The sequence below is a fragment of the Fringilla coelebs genome, assembly GCF_963513975.1.
Source record: "Fringilla coelebs genome assembly, chromosome: 6".
NCBI classification, from domain to species: Eukaryota; Metazoa; Chordata; class Aves; order Passeriformes; family Fringillidae; genus Fringilla; species Fringilla coelebs.
Genome location: NC_140034.1, coordinates 53203441 through 53220590, shown reverse-complemented (window position 1 = coordinate 53220590; position 17150 = coordinate 53203441). Strand labels below are relative to the sequence as shown.

At 49.1% G+C, this 17150-nt stretch overlaps 1 protein-coding gene across 1 annotated transcript; it reads left to right on the top strand.

Annotated features, from left to right (window-relative positions):
• Positions 1-7437: 7437 nt before the first annotated feature.
• On the top strand, positions 7438-16448 carry DRD4 (dopamine receptor D4; the record flags this gene model as incomplete). The annotated part of the gene is made up of 4 exons (XM_084208029.1): positions 7438-7668; positions 14846-14958; positions 15284-15831; positions 16246-16448. 4 exons carry the CDS (start codon positions 7438-7440, stop codon positions 16446-16448), a joined length of 1095 nt encoding a protein of 364 aa, XP_084064155.1.
• Positions 16449-17150: the final 702 nt, after the last annotated feature.

Genomic DNA, 17150 nt, shown 5'->3' with positions numbered 1-17150 from the left:
AGCATCTTAGAGCCACGTTAAATGCTTTAGCCCCAAATTTGGCAATATTTGAGAGAACATGTGAGCCTGGTCTTTTTTCATGTTGGAGGTAAATACAAGAAACTACATTTCAGATAAGAGAGGATTTCATCACAGAGCTACCTATCCTAGCCCACAGCACAGGGAAGATGCAGGCAGACTCTCCAAAATCAGCATTCAGAGCTCTGGGGGGGGCAGTCATTCTGAGATGTGAAGGGAAGAAATTCCCATTCACCCTTCAAACTAATTGATGCAGGAGATCAGAAAATACTTTTCCCTGGTGAAGCAGTGTGGATGCATTCAGAGGCCCCCTCAGAGAGCATTAAGAACAGGCTGGAAAATTGCTGCTATTGTCAAGTGGACATAGTTGCTCCTGCCTTGGACAAGGAAAGCCCATCTATCCTTTGGGGTTGCTGTTTATTCAGGGCAGTCCTTACAAAGTTTGCCCAATCCTTGCCAGCCTGTCCAGAACCCAGACCCCAGGATCTGCTGGAGCTTCACTTCTTCCTAAAGACTCCTTGACTGGCCAAAACACATCCCAAAATCTTACAGCCATGCTTTGCACCATGGCTTTGGGATGGTAAAATGCACAAGGGTTAAGCCAGGCCAAGAAGGCTGTGGGAGGACCATGTCATGCTCCATACATGTCCATCAATGGTATCCCAAGTCCTGATGGAGCTGTCCAGGTGGAGGTGACCTTTGGGGAGCCCAGCACAGGCTATGCCCCATGCAATGGCAGCACCAGCCCATGGCAGGGGAGTTTATTGAGGTCAGATGGTACTAGGAACTGCATGGCTAAATCCTTCCTACGTAAAATACCCTTTAATCAGCTTACAGGGTGTTCAAGAACTTCTACCTCCCCCATCCCTTTCTTCCCCTTCCTGTGTCTGTGTCAGGCCATGTGGGCAGTGGGGATTGTCTCTGTGTGTTTGCAGGTATGCCTGGCCCACGCCACTGCTATGATGGTGATGCTGCTCCAGCTGAGAGCAGATTGGAGGCAATTCCTTGCATCACTCCCAGGTCTGTAAGAGAAAGGACCCTAATTGGAATAAGGGGATTGGAGGATTTAGCCTTCTAAATGCTCCTTTCTTGCACAGGATGCTTTCAGGAGTGGTTTTAATCTTTACCACCTGATTTCATGATTTTGCCTCAAAGAGTGAAGAGTGGGATGGAAGGAAGAGGCAAGAAGAGCAGCCTAGGTGGCCTTGGGAGAAGAAGGAAAATCACAAGCCCATATGGTCATGGAACCTCAGAAAAACACATACCCCAATTTCAAAGGGGCAAATCAAGCTAAGAAAGTGGGTAGATCACGGATATGTGAGTCTCTCTTTGTACGTACTTGCTCCTGAGGTGGCTTGGATTGCCTGTGTCTCTCCCTTGCTTTGTTTGACACAAACATGTGGCATCTTTCGGGATTTGTACCAGTTTAAAACAAAAAACAGATGTGAGGGACAAAAGCACAAAATGTCACATACCTGGAGCTGTGCCTGCTTGATCTGAAGTCAGGAGGGAAGGTGCTGGACATGCTGGTGACATCCATGGCTGACAGCATAATGCAGGGGCAAGGACAGCAAAACATTTGTCAGGAGCTCTGGGTTGTGCTGGAGCAGATCTCAGTCATTTTGGTCAAAGTTGTATCTGCTTCCTATCAAACCCTTGGGTAAAATCTGCAGTAAACCCCAGCTCTTTTGAAGGAAAAAAAAAGTAAATATTAGGTGTTTGGCACATACTGAAAAAAAAGAAGAAAAAGTCCCCAAATGCTTGAAACATTTTGCTAAGAATTGGAAGAACAAGGGGAAAAGTATCCTGTTGGTGCAGGAATGGTACCTTGGGTGCTGGCAGGGTACTTTGGCTCTCCTAAGTACAGGATAAGAGATAGGAGGTGCTTTGCAAGTGAGAACATCCCTCTGAAGCAGGGATAGGTGCTAAGCCAGAGGGTCCCCTGGGATGCCTCCCTAGGGATGCTGGATGAGCCAGGCCCATCCTGCAGCAGAAACACCTGTGACAAGCCTTGAATCTGGAAGGGTCGCCATGAGGCACTTCCCTCCTGCAAGCAAATCATAGAATCCTGGAATTATTGAGGTTGGAAAGGACCTCCAAGACCATCAAGTACAACCTGCACCTGACCCCCACCTTGTCACCCAGCCCAGAACACTGAGTGCCACATCCAGCTGTTCCTTGGACACCTCCAGGGATGGGGACTCCACCACATCCCTGTGTAGCAGACACTGAGCTAGCTAGAGCTCTGTGGAGGATGGAAACCTAGAGATAAGAAAATGCCAAGTCATAGTAACTAAGCCAGAAGTCCTCACTCCAGTCCTCCAGGCCTAGCTTATCTCTCTGTGACCCCATAGGCCATTCTCCCTAACCCTTACAATTGGTCAGTTCCTGAGCCCTTGCACCCCTATAAAAGAGGCTACTTTAGCCCATTCTGGCAGAAGAGCTGCCGCCGGAACCCTCTGCGGACCTCTCAATAAAACCATCACCGTGGATTCTCCGTGGCCTCTTTTCTCTCTCTCCGCCTGCCTGAAGCCACTGTTCAAGCCAAGGCGCCTTTAGCAAGCTGAGGGCTGAAACTATAAAAGAGCTGAGATCACTAAGAGCTGATAATCACTGAGCTTGCTAAGGTGGCCAAGGCTATGGAGCGGATCGGGTTTCGGAGGACACTCAGCCTCCCTGGGCAGCCCCTTCCGTTGCCTGACCACCTTTTCCATGAGGAAATTCTTCCTGCCTGCTTTGGGAATGGGTACTGTAGGGGGAAAGAAGGGTTGGTTTTACTGTGGCTGGCACTGTGATCTAGAAAAGGAAAAGCCAAGCTCAGGGCACAGTCTTTTTACAGGAAGAAGGGAACTCTGTTTTCCAATCCTATGAGTGCATCATGGCTGTCTCCCTGTCACCAAGGAAGCCCAAAGTAGTTTTTAAAGACAAGCTATCACCCCCATCAACCTGCTGGAATTTTACACCCTATGGAACTCCTTCCAAAGCTCCCCTGGTTTTCCCTGAGCTGGTTTTCCTACCCAAGTAAGGAAGAAAAAAAAAAAAAAAAAGCCCCCCCCCGGTTATCCCGGTTATGTTCCCAGGGTGGAACAAAACATCCCAGTGCAGGTGTCACCAAAACTGCAGGAAAACCAAAAAATTCCCCAGCAACATTTTTAGTATTAGAGAATCAAGGCATTATTTCATTCTGGCCAGGCTGTGCAGCAGAAATCAGTTCATCCACACATTGCCTGGGTTGTGCAGAGAAAGGATCATGCCTTGATCCTTTAACACAGGGACACGACCACACAGGATTGATTGGCTTCCTCCCCAGGCTCCTCTGGCCACCCTGGCCCTGCTGGCCCAGTGTGGCTTCCTGCCCAGCTGGAAGCTCCCTGTACCTACAGTACAGGAGCACTGAGCCCGCTCACACTCCCCTTGTGGCTGGCCTTATCACAGCTCTAATTGGCATGAGCGCTGTAATCTCAGCCTCCAGCTGTTTGTGTGTCTGGGGAAGAGGAGAAAGCACTTCAGGGAATTAGTCTGTGCACTGTGTCCTGGCTGGCAGGGCCAGCTGTCCCAGGTGTGCCGTCCCAGCACCAAGCACAGTAGCTCCTGACACAGCTGCTTGGGCTGCATTTCAGCTCATCCCTCCCTGACTTTGTCAGAAACCTGAAGGGACACCCTTTTCAGTAAACAGGAACAGGCTTTGTCAAGATGAGCATGGAGGGAGGTGCACTTACAGGTGCTTGTTGCTCCCAGTCACGCCTTTCCCCGCCCTTCCGGCTTGTGTTGTCTTCCACTTCTCCCCTGCCCAGGAGGTTTTTCCCAACAAGTGGGTCTAATAAGCTCAGTGATGTTTTTAATCCAGTAGGAGCTCTTGAGTTATATTATTTTGATCTGTCCTGTGCCACAAGTCCTTGTATCTCATCGGGTCACCCTTGTGTGAGATCAATTATGTGGTTAAGCTGAAACCGGGCATCCACAAAAACATCTAGTTTTGACTCCAAGCAAACAGAGATGGAAAATGCAGCCATTTTCTCCATAGTTTCATCCCCGACAGATAACCACTAGCATTAGTTTTTACATCTTACATGGATTTATCATAACTTACCAGAATGGTAAATGTCAAGAGATCCATTCAGCATGTAAATAAATCCCTTCAGCTTCCTGGGAGACTGAGAGAGCCTGGAAAGCCCAGAGAGCTGAGCCATCCTCTTCCCTCTGTTGCAAAAGCTCACCTCTCAGCTCCCCGCTGAGAGGGGGGATGCTGCCTCTGCCTCTTTTTGAGAAATGCATTACACGAGATTGGAAAGCAGGATGGCTTTGTTGCCGATGAGTGTCTCACAGAGAATTGCCAGGCTGAATATGGCAAATAAAAGGAACGAGATTGGCCTTGAAAGCTCTTTGTTTTCCTCCCTTTGTCCTGAACCTGAAGGCAGCCAGGAGAGCTGATGCTATTAGGGCACTATTCATCAGCTGACTTTGTCACATCTGTCCTGAAACTTTGGCAGCCACATTGTTCCCCTTTTCTATTTAAATTTGTAGTGCCTCAGATGTAAAAAATTATGGTGATAAAACTTCCATCTCCTTGTGGAGACTCTGACAGATGTCTCACTCGCAAACTTCCTGATCCTTTGAACTGGCTGGGAATAAAATCCTCCATTAATTAATCCTGGGGGAGTCGCTGCAGGACTCCTCCTGGCTCCTTGGCAGAGGACCGGCTTCCTTGGGTCAGGGACCAGCTCCACCACAGCCATAAAGCACACTGCTTGTCTCCCAGAGTTTCTTTTCCAAACACTCTAAAACACTCCGAAAAGGCAGATCTCCCACTGGTTTGTTGGTTTGGGTGTTTTTCTGGTGCTGCCCTTTCCCTGACACAAGGAGCAGCTGTGCTGCCTTCACAGCTACTGTCCCAGCGAGATGGGGAATGGGGACACTGCAGGCTGTGCATTCAAACCAAAAAGGGTTGTTCCAAAACACCAACCACATCAGACCCTCTCTAAAGGTGCTCTAAGCATTCCTAGTCCATCACTCCAGCATAACTCCTGCTTTCCATGAGGGTGACCCATTACTCTGTTCTTTGTCATCTGTTTTTTGTGCAGTGACATGACTTCTTTGGATATGCTGATGTAAGACAGACTTTCCTTCTCTTCTGCTAGGAGAGCAGCTCCTCTTATCCAAGAAAGGAATTGTGTTTAATGTCTGTAGCCTGTTTGCCACAGAAGCATTGTCCTAATTAGTGGTTTGCATGGCTACTCTCTTCTGGAAGTCAAAAGCATTATTTCACATTACATTAGTCCACTCCAGGATTAAACTAGTTTAGGATTAAGGCCCTGTTAGTCAGGAATATGAGCTTCTACACTGAGAGTTAAGAGTAATTCAGCACTAACCCACAGGGAAAATTGAGATAATGAATGTAAATTAACTGTTAAAGGGGATTAAAGGAATGGCACTAATCCCTGTGGGAAGGCAGGAGGACACAGTCACATTTCCATCCTGCTCTCGAGGCTGCTCAGGTGGTTTAAACATAAATAAATTAAGAGTTCATTAATTTAATTAATGAACTTCAGGGCCTCCTTTTACTACTTTGAGTTGATTTCTCAGAATAAAAAGGGCTCTAGTGAAAGTGGTTCTGCTGTCCCAACTCCTCACTGAGTGAGGGCTGTGTCAGGAGTCAGGCCTAAGGGATCAAAGCCAGATAGGAAAAGCTGTGACCAGATGATGGAAATCATCTTCCTTGCCTGAACTTGTCAGCAGATGAGGTTTCACCAAGCTTCAAACCTGGCAGATGTGCAACCATGCTTGTGTCCTCCTGAGTCCAACACAAACAATTCCCAAAAGGAATGTAGAAAAATACAGGTATGTCCAGTGCTAGTGACAGACAGATCTAGATGTGGTCCCACTCAAGCCAGGTGGAATTGTCTCTCCTGTCTTTGTACACTAGAAGAGGGAAATGACATGACTGGAGAAACAAATCCATGGGTATTGGGATCAACATGAGGATGGGCAGCCTTCACTAGGATGGGAGATAAGGGTAGTACAACTCTGTAGTTACTAAAGACATGGCATTCTTGCTGGCTTTAGAAAAGACCCGGAAGCCCCATGTCTGGAGGCAGAATTTAGCTAACCAGAATGTTGTCCAAGTGCTTAAACCAAGGGAATTTTCCCCTACTCATGTAGGAAATTGCAGAGCCACAGCAGCTGGGCAAAACAGACTGTGTGGATCAGCTGCTGTTACTCCAGTCCAAGGGAAGGACAGTGCTTGGATCTGTGTCCCAAGGCTGACACCAGGGCTGTGGCCTTTCCATGCTGCACATGCTGGGGGGTAATTGTGACCCTTTCCAAAAAAGACTAAGGGAACTTGAGGCAGTGAGGGCAGGTTTTGGAGAGAAGATTTCTTCCACAAATCTCAATAGTTTGGATGAAACTGTGATAGCTGCAGCCTAGAAACAGATCTTAGAAGCAATTTGTCTTATAAAAATCTTCCAATAATGTATTTTTCCTTTCAATGCAGTATAAATGTCCCTTTACTGCCATGCCTTCTCTTCCCACTGCCTTCTACAATTACCAGGCTGACCTGAATGCTTACCTGGCATTAACATCCAGGCTGAGGTTTGGTGGCACAGCTGCAGAGATGCCCACAGAGTCTGTATCAGCTCCCACATCTTCCAAGTCATCTGGGCTAGAAATGGAAGGTCACACCTCCCCATACCTTCTGACTCTGCAGGTGCATAGGTACTCCTCAAACAGCATTTTTCTCTCATTTGCTGCAGTAAGACACCCCAGCCCTCATGTTTAGCTCATGACCTGCCACCCCATCTTTGCTCCCACACTTGCTGCCCATCTGGTTTCTTCTTATATCCTACATTTCTGCAGTTGTTTATTCCTGCCCAAGCATGGGTAAGGCGCAAAATTCCTTTTGAAGTGCATCCTGCATTTGCCAACTTATCAAGAGCACTCTGAATCCCTACTCTCTGCTCCAAGATGCCCTCAGCATTGTGTCTTGGCAGTATCCTCAAATTTCATTATGGACTGTCTGGATCTTTACTCAATTTAATTACAAACTCCTAAACATTACCAGATTCTACACATACATCAGAATAAAATTTCCCAGTTATTCACCCGATTTGTACTAATTCCAATTCTTTCCTCTAACATTGCTTAAGAGAACAGCCCCATGTGAGAACGCAGCAAGACCATGTGAGAACACAGCAAGATCTCTGCAGCGCTCGGGACACCGGGACACCGGGAGCGGGACACCGGGAGCCTGTTCCCCGCCCCCCGCCACCCCTTAAGCCGCTTGGTGACCCAGTTGTCCCCGCGGGGCCGGGACCAGGGCCGGGCGGGGCGGCGGCGGAGGCTCCTCCCGCGGCTCGGCGGGCAGCTCCCGGCGGCCGGCCCGGCTCCGTGCGCGGGGCTGCGGGGCAGCGCCGCGGGGCCATGGGCAACGGCACCGCCGGACCCCCACCCGCCGTACCCGGCCACAGCATCGCCGCCCTGGTGCTTGGCATCCTCCTCATCCTCCTTATCGTCGGCGGCAACGGGCTTGTCTGTCTGAGCGTCTGCACGGAGCGGGCGCTCAAGACCACCACCAACTACTTCATCGTCAGCCTCGCCGTGGCCGATCTGCTGCTCGCCCTCCTCGTCCTGCCCCTCTACGTCTACTCCGAGGTGAGACATCCCGGGGACACAGGGGAACGGCGGGCTGGGGGGCTTGTGTGCCCGCCGAGCCTGCAGGTTACGAGGCAGCGGGGGGGTAAGAGACCAAGTACCGAGGGTCCAAGCAGCTCTCTGGGCTTGCTCCCCACCGCCACCCCGCCGGCCCGGGAGTGCTCCCCACCGCGGGACAGCCCTGCCCTCCGGGACGTGGCGGTCAGACCCCTGGCTCTTACCTGCGAGCGTCACGGCATCGCACAGCGCTGCCGTGCGAGTTCCTGGGATCCCCGTCCGAACCGCGCCGAGTGGAGATGCCCCGAGCGGAGGCGCAGTGGGGTGCTGTCCCTTGGCTTGCATGCTGTCCAGGTTGCCGTCAGCAAATGGATAGGAAGAGACAGGTGCTGTGCTCTGTATGGCATAAAGTGAGCCTTGGTGATAAAGGGAGATCTCTAGCATCTTTAGCCAGGAAACAACTTTCCATGTTGGCTGAGAAGGAGAAGCTGTCTTTTCCAGGGGCTGGATGGGATTTGGTCACCCTGCACCAAGGTGGCTTTGGTTGGTAGATTGTTGCTTGGCACAGGCCTGACCCAGCATGCGATGGCGGCTGTGAAGAGCCAGCTCAGGGACATGGGGCAGAGTTGCTGCTCACTCCCAAAACCTCTTCACCCCCCAAGACTGTGACAGCTGACGGAAAGAACAACAGGCACTCTTGAGGCTGAGTGGTTCTCTCTGTAACATTTACTGCCAGGGACGAATAAACCATTGTGCTTGCAGGGGGATGTTTTAGAACCTGTTAGTACCTGCTGGTGGCTCTTCCCTGCTCAAGAGGATGAAAGCATCCACTGGGCCAAATAGCAGGTTTTTCTACCCATGCTGGTGGTAGCTGGTAGTGTGGATCTTCTTCCCAGCTGTGGAATAGCATCTCCCTCCCGCCGTGTCCTCTTTCACAAGCCATGTGGGGCACCCCATGGCTCAGCAGGCCCTGACTGTGCAGGCCTGTACTCCCCTAAGCAAGGCAGGCTGCAGATTAGAGCTTAGAATGGTCTGTACCTCGTCCTAGGATTTTGCAGGACACTATGACCTCTCTGGAGACAGGTATTGTGGAGCAGCAGGTTCATCTGGGGACCCATAAGAGGAACCAAGGAAGAACTGGAGCATTAGGTCCTCTCTTTTTCCACTGTGCTCTTGGTTTTGGTGGATTTGCTTTTCCCTCATTACCTCTTTTTTGCTGTGGTTAGAAAGGCACATTCTTTATCATTCTTCTCAGCCACTTTTTGCTAATTGGGATCCCTTTTCTTCCTTCCTTCCTTCCTCTTTCTGTTGTCTCTCGATGCCTTCAGTCCCCAGATCTCTCTATGGGCAGTTACCAACACCAGAGAGGTTTCCTTTTGCCTGCAGGTGGGAGTTTTGCTGGAATATATAAAATACAGGGTAACATATTCTGGGATACCTCTGAAAATGCTTCCACTGGGGCAGGAGTAATTCTTGAATACCACAGACATTCCACAAGTTCTGGATTCTCAGGTAATGGGTATTCATACCCGTATGAGCTTTAAAAACTGGTGCTGTCCAGCTTGTGGTGACACTTGGTATGTTCACGTCAATGGCTGTTCATAAACATCAGTTCTGTGAGGGAATTGTTCCATGTCTCTGCTCCCAGGATATTAAACATGGGGAATGAAGGTGCTGTATGACAGAAGTCTTTCCCTCCCATCCTCTGCAGCCAGGCAGGCATTCAGAAGCACAGAACAGCAGAGGCACCAGGACTTGCACTCCTGGTGCTCGGAGGGAATGCATGGAGCAGCTGAGGGAAGTGCTGAACAGGTAGAGAGAGAGAAAGAGTGAGAGAGAGACAGAGAGAGAGCGAGACAGACAGAGAGAGCACCATGCAGCAGTCAGAGCCCCCTCGAGCAGGCAGTGGGGCTTTGATGTGTAGAGCAACTCCAACTCTAGTGTTGCAGCAGTTTCCATTCCATGCCTGGAAGCTCCTCTGTGGGCTCAGAGCCTGCAAGTGCCCATTTTCATTTTGTCTCCTGTACACTGGTGCAGGATTTCCAGCTCATTTTGTTCTGAAATAAAGAAAAGGGAGAGCAACCACTGAATCCATGCCAGAGGACAGAATTTTTGTTGTTTCTTTTCTTTGGGTTTTTTTTTCCCCCCTTGGAGGTAAAACTCAGAATTAGATGTTGGGATGTAAGACGCAGGGTGTAGTGATTGCTCTTTAAAACTAGCTTGGTTTCAGCTTGCACTCTGTACCAAACGTGGTAGGCACCGAAAATATGGACAGTCCTTAATGTTCACCTAAATCTTCATTCTTGGTATGAGGTTTTTGTTTTGTTGTTTTAAACGTTAATACAACTCCTAATACAGTAAAAGGTGGACTCTGAGGGCCTATTGGAAAACTCAAAAACCAGCTGAGGTGGTGGGTTTTTGCTTTTTTAGCATGAAGAGAACAATAAACTAAGCATTTTTTCATTCAGCAGAAATTTGCTCACCTTGTGTTGTTTTTCTGTGAGGTGGCATCTTGTGTTCCAGTTTTGGAAACATTTCTCCAAGTCAGAGCTTTAAAAGACAGCAGGAGGGACTTAACTTTTGAGGTGACATCTGACATCCTCACAAACAACAGATACCCTCCAAGCCCCAGTGGGGATGGGATTCCTTCCTGTGGGATGTGGGTGATCCTTTGCTGCTGTTCACTGAAGCTGGAGCACAGTGGGAGAGTCCTTGATCTTGGCTTTTATTTCTGGTTGCTAAGAAAGCTCATTTCAGACACTGGCAGCAATTATGGACACACACTCTCCTTCCACTGGACTCATCCAAATATGGAACAAAGGCATGTTCCAATGTTTCCAGTTGTAACTACCACACGGCTGCCTGCCCTGGCAGGCAGAAGGCACTTACCTTCCTGCCTGCTTGGGAATCTCAGGTCTTAGCAGTATGATGGGGAGAGGTAATCGTAACTTCCATGGGGAAGTTGCACTGCTCTTCTGCCAGCCTTGGCTTTCTGATGAGTGTGTCAAGTGCTTTCCAGCAATCAATCCTGTGCCAGAAAGGCAGGGGTGATGGGAAGCAAGGGGGAAGGAGATGGCCTGGAGCACTCTTAGGCATTAACTCTTATTCCTGAGGAGCAGAGTTCTGCTTTCATGTGAAGAGAGGCTAGGAGAAGATCCCAGAGAGTCCCTGGAGCATTGGTAGCACCAAAACAGGGGTTACCTGAGGAAGCAGAGCTATGGTCCTGTGGAGTTACTGCAGGATATCACTTGGCTCTGGGTGGCTGTGGGAGGGAGCTGCATGGCTCCACAGGCTTGCCTTGTGAGGCAAGCTCCTCTTCCCAGAGACTGTGAAAATGGCAGGAGTCCCAAAGACTCTTGGATACTTGCAGAAGTTTATACAGTCCTCATCAAGTGGAGGCATCCCAGCAATTATGGCAGGCACTAGGAGAAGCTCCACACATGGACTGTGCTGTGGAACACACCTGTACCTGCTGCTCCTGTGATCAGCTCTCTGCTAATCCCTGCCAAGCAGCAGAGCTGTGGAACAGGCCTGAGCCAGGAGGCTGCTGGCAGGAGCTGAGGGTGTTGGTTATGTAAACATCTTTGGCACTAAGACCTGTGTAAGTGATTACGGAAAAGAGGAAACAGTTTGAGCAGATTTGCATGTTTACCTGGCTCCTTCTCCAGGTCAGGGAAGATGAGTGTTCCCAGCAGGCATGATGATGGAGCAGCCAGTGAAAACCTCATGAGCTATCTTCCTATCTTGCTGAGAGTGACGGGTTCTGCCCAAAACTTTCGGGGGTCACTGGCTTGGTATCAAAACATCTATTTTCTTGCAGTTTTTTCTGTGTGCCTGTGATGCAGCTCCTCTAATAAGAGGCCAGACCTCTACCCTCTCCAAATTTCCCCTGGCTCTCTGTGAATGCATGTCAGCTTGTTTGCAGCAGGATTTGGGATTAGTCTTTCCTAGAATGTTACAGTTTTAGTGGAAATGTTATTCTGGGCCTGGCTGATGTCTGAGCCACACAAAATACCAGGGAGGTGAGATAGGCCAGCAGTTACAAACCTGTGCTTAGGTTTTTTTTTTTTTTTCCAGATACCAGTAATTAGGGAGAGGTGTCTTGGAATTCTTGGCCCTCATAATGTCTCAGATGGATGATGAGGCTTTTTCATGATCTCTGAAAAAGCTTGACCACAGTGATTTAAGAAACAACATCAGAGCAGACATGAGGCACCTCTCTCTTATGTCCCACTCCCTCTTATTTCTCTCCCCTTGCAGGCTGCGTTGTGTATTCTGGGGACTATGACAGTTGTCACAACTTATGACAAAAAGCCCAAATTCAGCTTCTGGTGGACATGGAGACAATTCTTTGGCTCTGATGCTGGAATTTGCCCACTGGCAAGGACTGTTCCTCTTCCAGCTCGTGTCACAGCCTTCTCACTCCATGCCTTGTCTTTGAGCCATGGCTGCACTGAGGCAGATACTTGTTCAAAGTCCAGATGGGCATCTCCTAATTCCCTTTCAGGCTCCTGCTGTTCCCTGCATGTGGCAGGAGTGAGACAACGGCTGGTATCAGAGGAAATAGAACTAAAACCTTTGACTTCGTCCTGGCTTCTGCCCTCAGAAGCTCTTCTGGCATCAGGCTAGTATAGAAGGCAGAGTTTTCCTTACAAATCAGCTGTGCTTAGGAATAAGGATACCAGAATGGTCTGACTAGGAAGGCAGCTGTAAGGGTCTTTGAGAAGCCAAGTCTGTCTCCTGCCATCCACCATCCTATAAAAACTTCTGCATTGTATTCTGAAAAAGTGGAGAACCCAAAAAGCCCCTGGAGGTGCAGTTGTTCTGGAGCACTTCTTAAAGGAAGCTTGAGCTGTTTATGATCCCTAAATCTTTACACTGTGTACCTTGATGGGCTAATCTGGTGCAGCCTCCTGGAATTAGGTACTCCTTAATCACATGGCCCAGCAAAGCCTCTTATCCAAAGTTACTCTCCCATCAGAGAGGTCCTTGGCACGTTTTGCCAAGGTGGGCAAGTGACAAACACCACAGAATGGGAAGTTCTCTCCTAGCACCTCCTCCAAAGCCGAGTCTTGGGGGTTGGTGGGGAAAGGGAAGGGTTTATAGCATTTTCCAAGTGCCCAACTTTCATCTCACATGATCCAATGGTGCTGCAGACTGAGAGCCTTTGTCCTTTTCAGAATCAATTAGTTCCCCCAAATCACAAATAGGTTTGGAAAACTGTAGCCCAAAATCAAATTTTTCTCTCTCATAATCTGAGCTGAACCTGTCAAGATCCCAGTGAGCTTGGCAGAAATTTAGCTTTTGATGATTCAGGTCTCAAATTCAGTTTGGAGTGTCTGCATTGTGCTAGAAAATAGGCTGACTGAAGCACTCAGGTCTGACTCCAGAGCTCCCCCGGAGGTATCTCAAGGAGATGCTGTACAAAAATAGCAAAACAGTTACTTCAGAGACTCCTTTGGCTTTACAGCTCCTCTAATCATAATCCTGTGTTTGACATCATTACTGGCTGATATTAATCCCTGCAGAGCTGCCTGCCCTGTGGATGGCAGGGCCTGGGGTTCAGCACCTTCCAGGCGTTCTGTGGGAGTGTGTTCCCCACGTGGCTCTACTCTGTGCTGGGATGAATGAAAGCAGAACCTGTTGTTTAGCACCAGTACAGGAACAAATCCATACCTGCTTCCTGAAACCTGCAACATTAAAGGGCAGCAACATTAGACTCTATGAGCACTGACTGACTATTGCTATAGAGAAAAAGGTCCCTTTTTATATTAATATATATATAAATATATATATTTATAAATAATTTTATGCAGCACATTTTCTATAGATAAAAATAGATAATAAATTATATATATTAGATTATTCATATTATCTGTAGTTAAACATACATAGAAAATTAAATATATTACTTGCAGCAATATATATACTATAGTAATATCTATAATATATATTTTAATAAAAACATATAGAAAGTACAGATAGTGCTTGGTATTTGCAATATCAAAATAAAGTGTTTCAATCAGACATGACAAGAGGCCATTGCTACTGAACACTTTTTTTTCAAACTAAAATCATACTTATTTGTACATTTTATTGGGTTTTTAACCTGTCTCTGCAGAGGGACCCAAAGGAATTATCCTCACAGTCTCAAACTCTGAGGAAAAATTCCCTGCTGCCTTGTGGTGACAGCCTATTGAGCTTCCTGATTTACCTGTGCAGGTGCAAGCAAACTGATAGGTCTCTGCCTGCTCAAGGAGCTCATGGGAGTAATGGCACAGGAATGGGATCGAGGTGACCTATTTCTGTATCAGCCTAAAAAGTGCTTTAATGTTAAAAGAACAAGCTGGGTTTGTACCTGGTTGAGACAAGCACTCAACTGGAACAAAGTGTTGCAAGTAGTTTCTGGCTGTACGAGCATCAGCCATTGCTGTCCTTCTGTCTGTCCTGCTGCCTGTCCAGTGCAGAGCTGTGCTGCTAGCTGAGATGTGCCTGAGCTGAAAATCATCAAGGATGCAGAGTCAACACTTCCAGGTGGTTCAGAGCACTGACACCGATCCCTGCTGCTCTGCCCTGGTGCCTGTGACCGTGGGGAGAGAATCAGAGGTTGTTATTGCCTGGACCTGGTGTCCAAAAGCTGAACTTGTGCCTGGCCTGCCAGGATGGAACAGTTGTGTAACACAGAGAAACTGTTCACATCATCTGCACACAGGGGCTTGGAACGGTTGGGACACAGAAGTGGAAGAGGAGCTTTGTGCTCTGTCTCCTGCTTGCTTGGGGACTTAGCACAGGATGCTGTGCAGCCAATATTGCTTTGTTGGGGAGATAGTTGGGTCCTGAATTGGGGGTTTGAGGAGTCTGGGGTACATGACCTCACCCAAGGCAGTGCAATGTCCTGTGTCCATTTCTCTGCCCAGCATGACTCAGTTGGCTGTAGTGATGGCCTGAGAGCTCAGTTCTCCAGACAGGCCAGAACCACAAGCCCTGAGCAGGCTGTGCGCTCTGTGTTGGGCTGATTCCCATGTGCTGCTGCTGCGCTGGGAGCATCATGCCATGGGAGGAGCACTCAGCTTTCGGCTGCTTGTTTGGAAAAACACGAGTGGCTGAGGCACCCAGGCATGGCTGTGTTCCTGTAATTTTAAAGACACACAGCATCTGCTGACCCCAGCGATCTTTTCAGTTCCAGGGAGGAGTGTGGTCCCTCAGCACGGTGCTGTGCGATGCCCTGATGACCATGGACGTGATGCTGTGCACGGCCTCCATCTTCAACCTGTGTGCTATCAGCGTGGATCGGTGAGTAGCTTTCCTGCTCTGGCTGTGCCATAGGCCCTTGCCAGTGTCCCAAGCAGGGAGGATTCTGCCCTCCCCTAAGGAGGCTGTTCTGCTTAACATCCGCCACCAACAGGTTTGTGTCCCATCGGTGGTGGCCAAGCTGAAAGCTCGTTGTGTGACGATCCAGAGCTGTCCCTTGGCTGTTCGGTTGTAGCCCAGGCCTCGGCTGTTTGTAAAGTAAATTAATGGGGGGAAGGACAGTGACAAGGAGCTTGGGGCCCCTTGGTTACATTACCACAGTGCCACCACCACACCAGGACTGACTCACCCAGGGCTATGTTGGCAGGTTCATCGCTGTTCAAATCCCACTCAACTACAACCGGCGGCAGATCGACCTGCGGCAGCTGATCCTTATATCCACCACCTGGATATTCGCCTTTGCTGTGGCATCCCCAGTCATATTTGGCCTCAACAATGTCCCAGACCGGGACCCCAGCTTGTGCCAACTGGAGGATGACAACTACATTGTGTATTCCTCCATCTGCTCCTTCTTCATCCCATGCCCTGTCATGCTGGTTCTGTACTGTGGCATGTTCCAAGGACTCAAGCGCTGGGAAGAAGCCCGGAAGGCCAAGCTGAGAGGCTGCATCTACGGAGCCAACAGGAAGCTGTATCACCCCCCAACCTTGATGGAGAGAGAGCAGACCCGGCTGGGGCTGCTGGAGTGCAGCCCCTATGCCCGTGCCGGCCTCCCTGGGGAGTGTGGGATGAACAGTGGGATCCAGACTGTGTCCTACCCACACCTCAGGTACCCGCACCCAGGGCATGGGCGCAAGCGGGCCAAGATCAACGGCCGGGAGCGCAAGGCCATGCGGGTGCTGCCGGTCGTTGTCGGTGAGTGGCTGTCAGGGATGGCTGGGGAGGCTGGGAAATGTGCCACCTTGTCACACCACAGCACTCAGACTCGCAGGACCTGGGTGAATCCAGAGCAGTGCCAAAACCCAGCACCCTTGGGAAAGAACACATACAGTGTCTATAATGCAAACTCCCTCCAAGGCAAACATGTGATTCCAAATATCTTAAATTCAAAGCCAAAGCGAGACTAACTTAAGACTTTTCATCAATGTTTAGGGCAGGAATAACATCCCAATTTTTTGTCTGGGCATAAGCCCAGCTCCACATGTCAGCACAACTGCTGCCTTTTCCCTGCGTGCCCAAGCTGTGTCTGTCTTTTTTGGCTCAGGCTTTGTTAAATTAAAGCCTCTTGAACATTCGCATCACCTTCTCTCTTTATTGTCCTCCTGGCAGGTGCTTTCCTCTTCTGCTGGACACCTTTTTTTGTGGTGCACATTACCAGGGCACTCTGCAAGTCCTGCTCCATCCCCCCTCAAGTCACCAGCACTGTCACTTGGCTGGGCTACGTCAACAGTGCTCTCAACCCCATCATTTACACCGTGTTCAACGCCGAGTTCAGGAACTTCTTCCGCAAAGTCTTGCACCTCTTCTGCTGAGCCCTCTGCGCAGGAGGAACCACTGGGTCATTTTTTGTATAGTTCATTAAAGATCTATTTCTGCCTCTGGTCTGCTGTCTTTGTTGGGGATGAGGGAAGGATGAGGAGAGCTGGCAGCTGAAGGAAGGGGCTGCCCAGGTCCTTGTAGTAAGGTGTTAAAGGTGAGGGCCAGTGGATGCAGCTTGAATCCTCTTCCCAGTGGAACTGCCAAGTGTAGTCTCTTCTGTAACAGTTGCTGCTTGATGTAAGCAGGGATAATAATAGCAATTTCTAATCTTCTGGCTTCTGGGGTGGTATAAACAGGGCTGTGAGGTGACATGGACACGAGTCTGAGGGGAAAAAAGACTGTTAAGTTCATTTCCCAGGTGTCCACATACCAGACAAGGGTACCAAGCTCATTTCCAGATGTCCATGTGCCAGGTGAGGGTGAATCTGCCTATACAATCTCCTTTCCCCTTATCGCTGATAATTTTAAACCCAAAACCTGATTTCATTAATGTTTAACAAGGATCTTACAAAGGCACCATAATAGTTATTGCTAGTGCTCCAGAATTTTCTGTGAAGCCACTTGATTCCTGCCAGGAAACATTTCCAGCCTCAGGAAAAAATCCTTCATACCTTTAGGTGAACCTGAATGCAGCAACAGCCACGGTGACCAGTGGGACAGGTGATGCTCGTCACTGAGGTTCGGAGGGGAGAAAA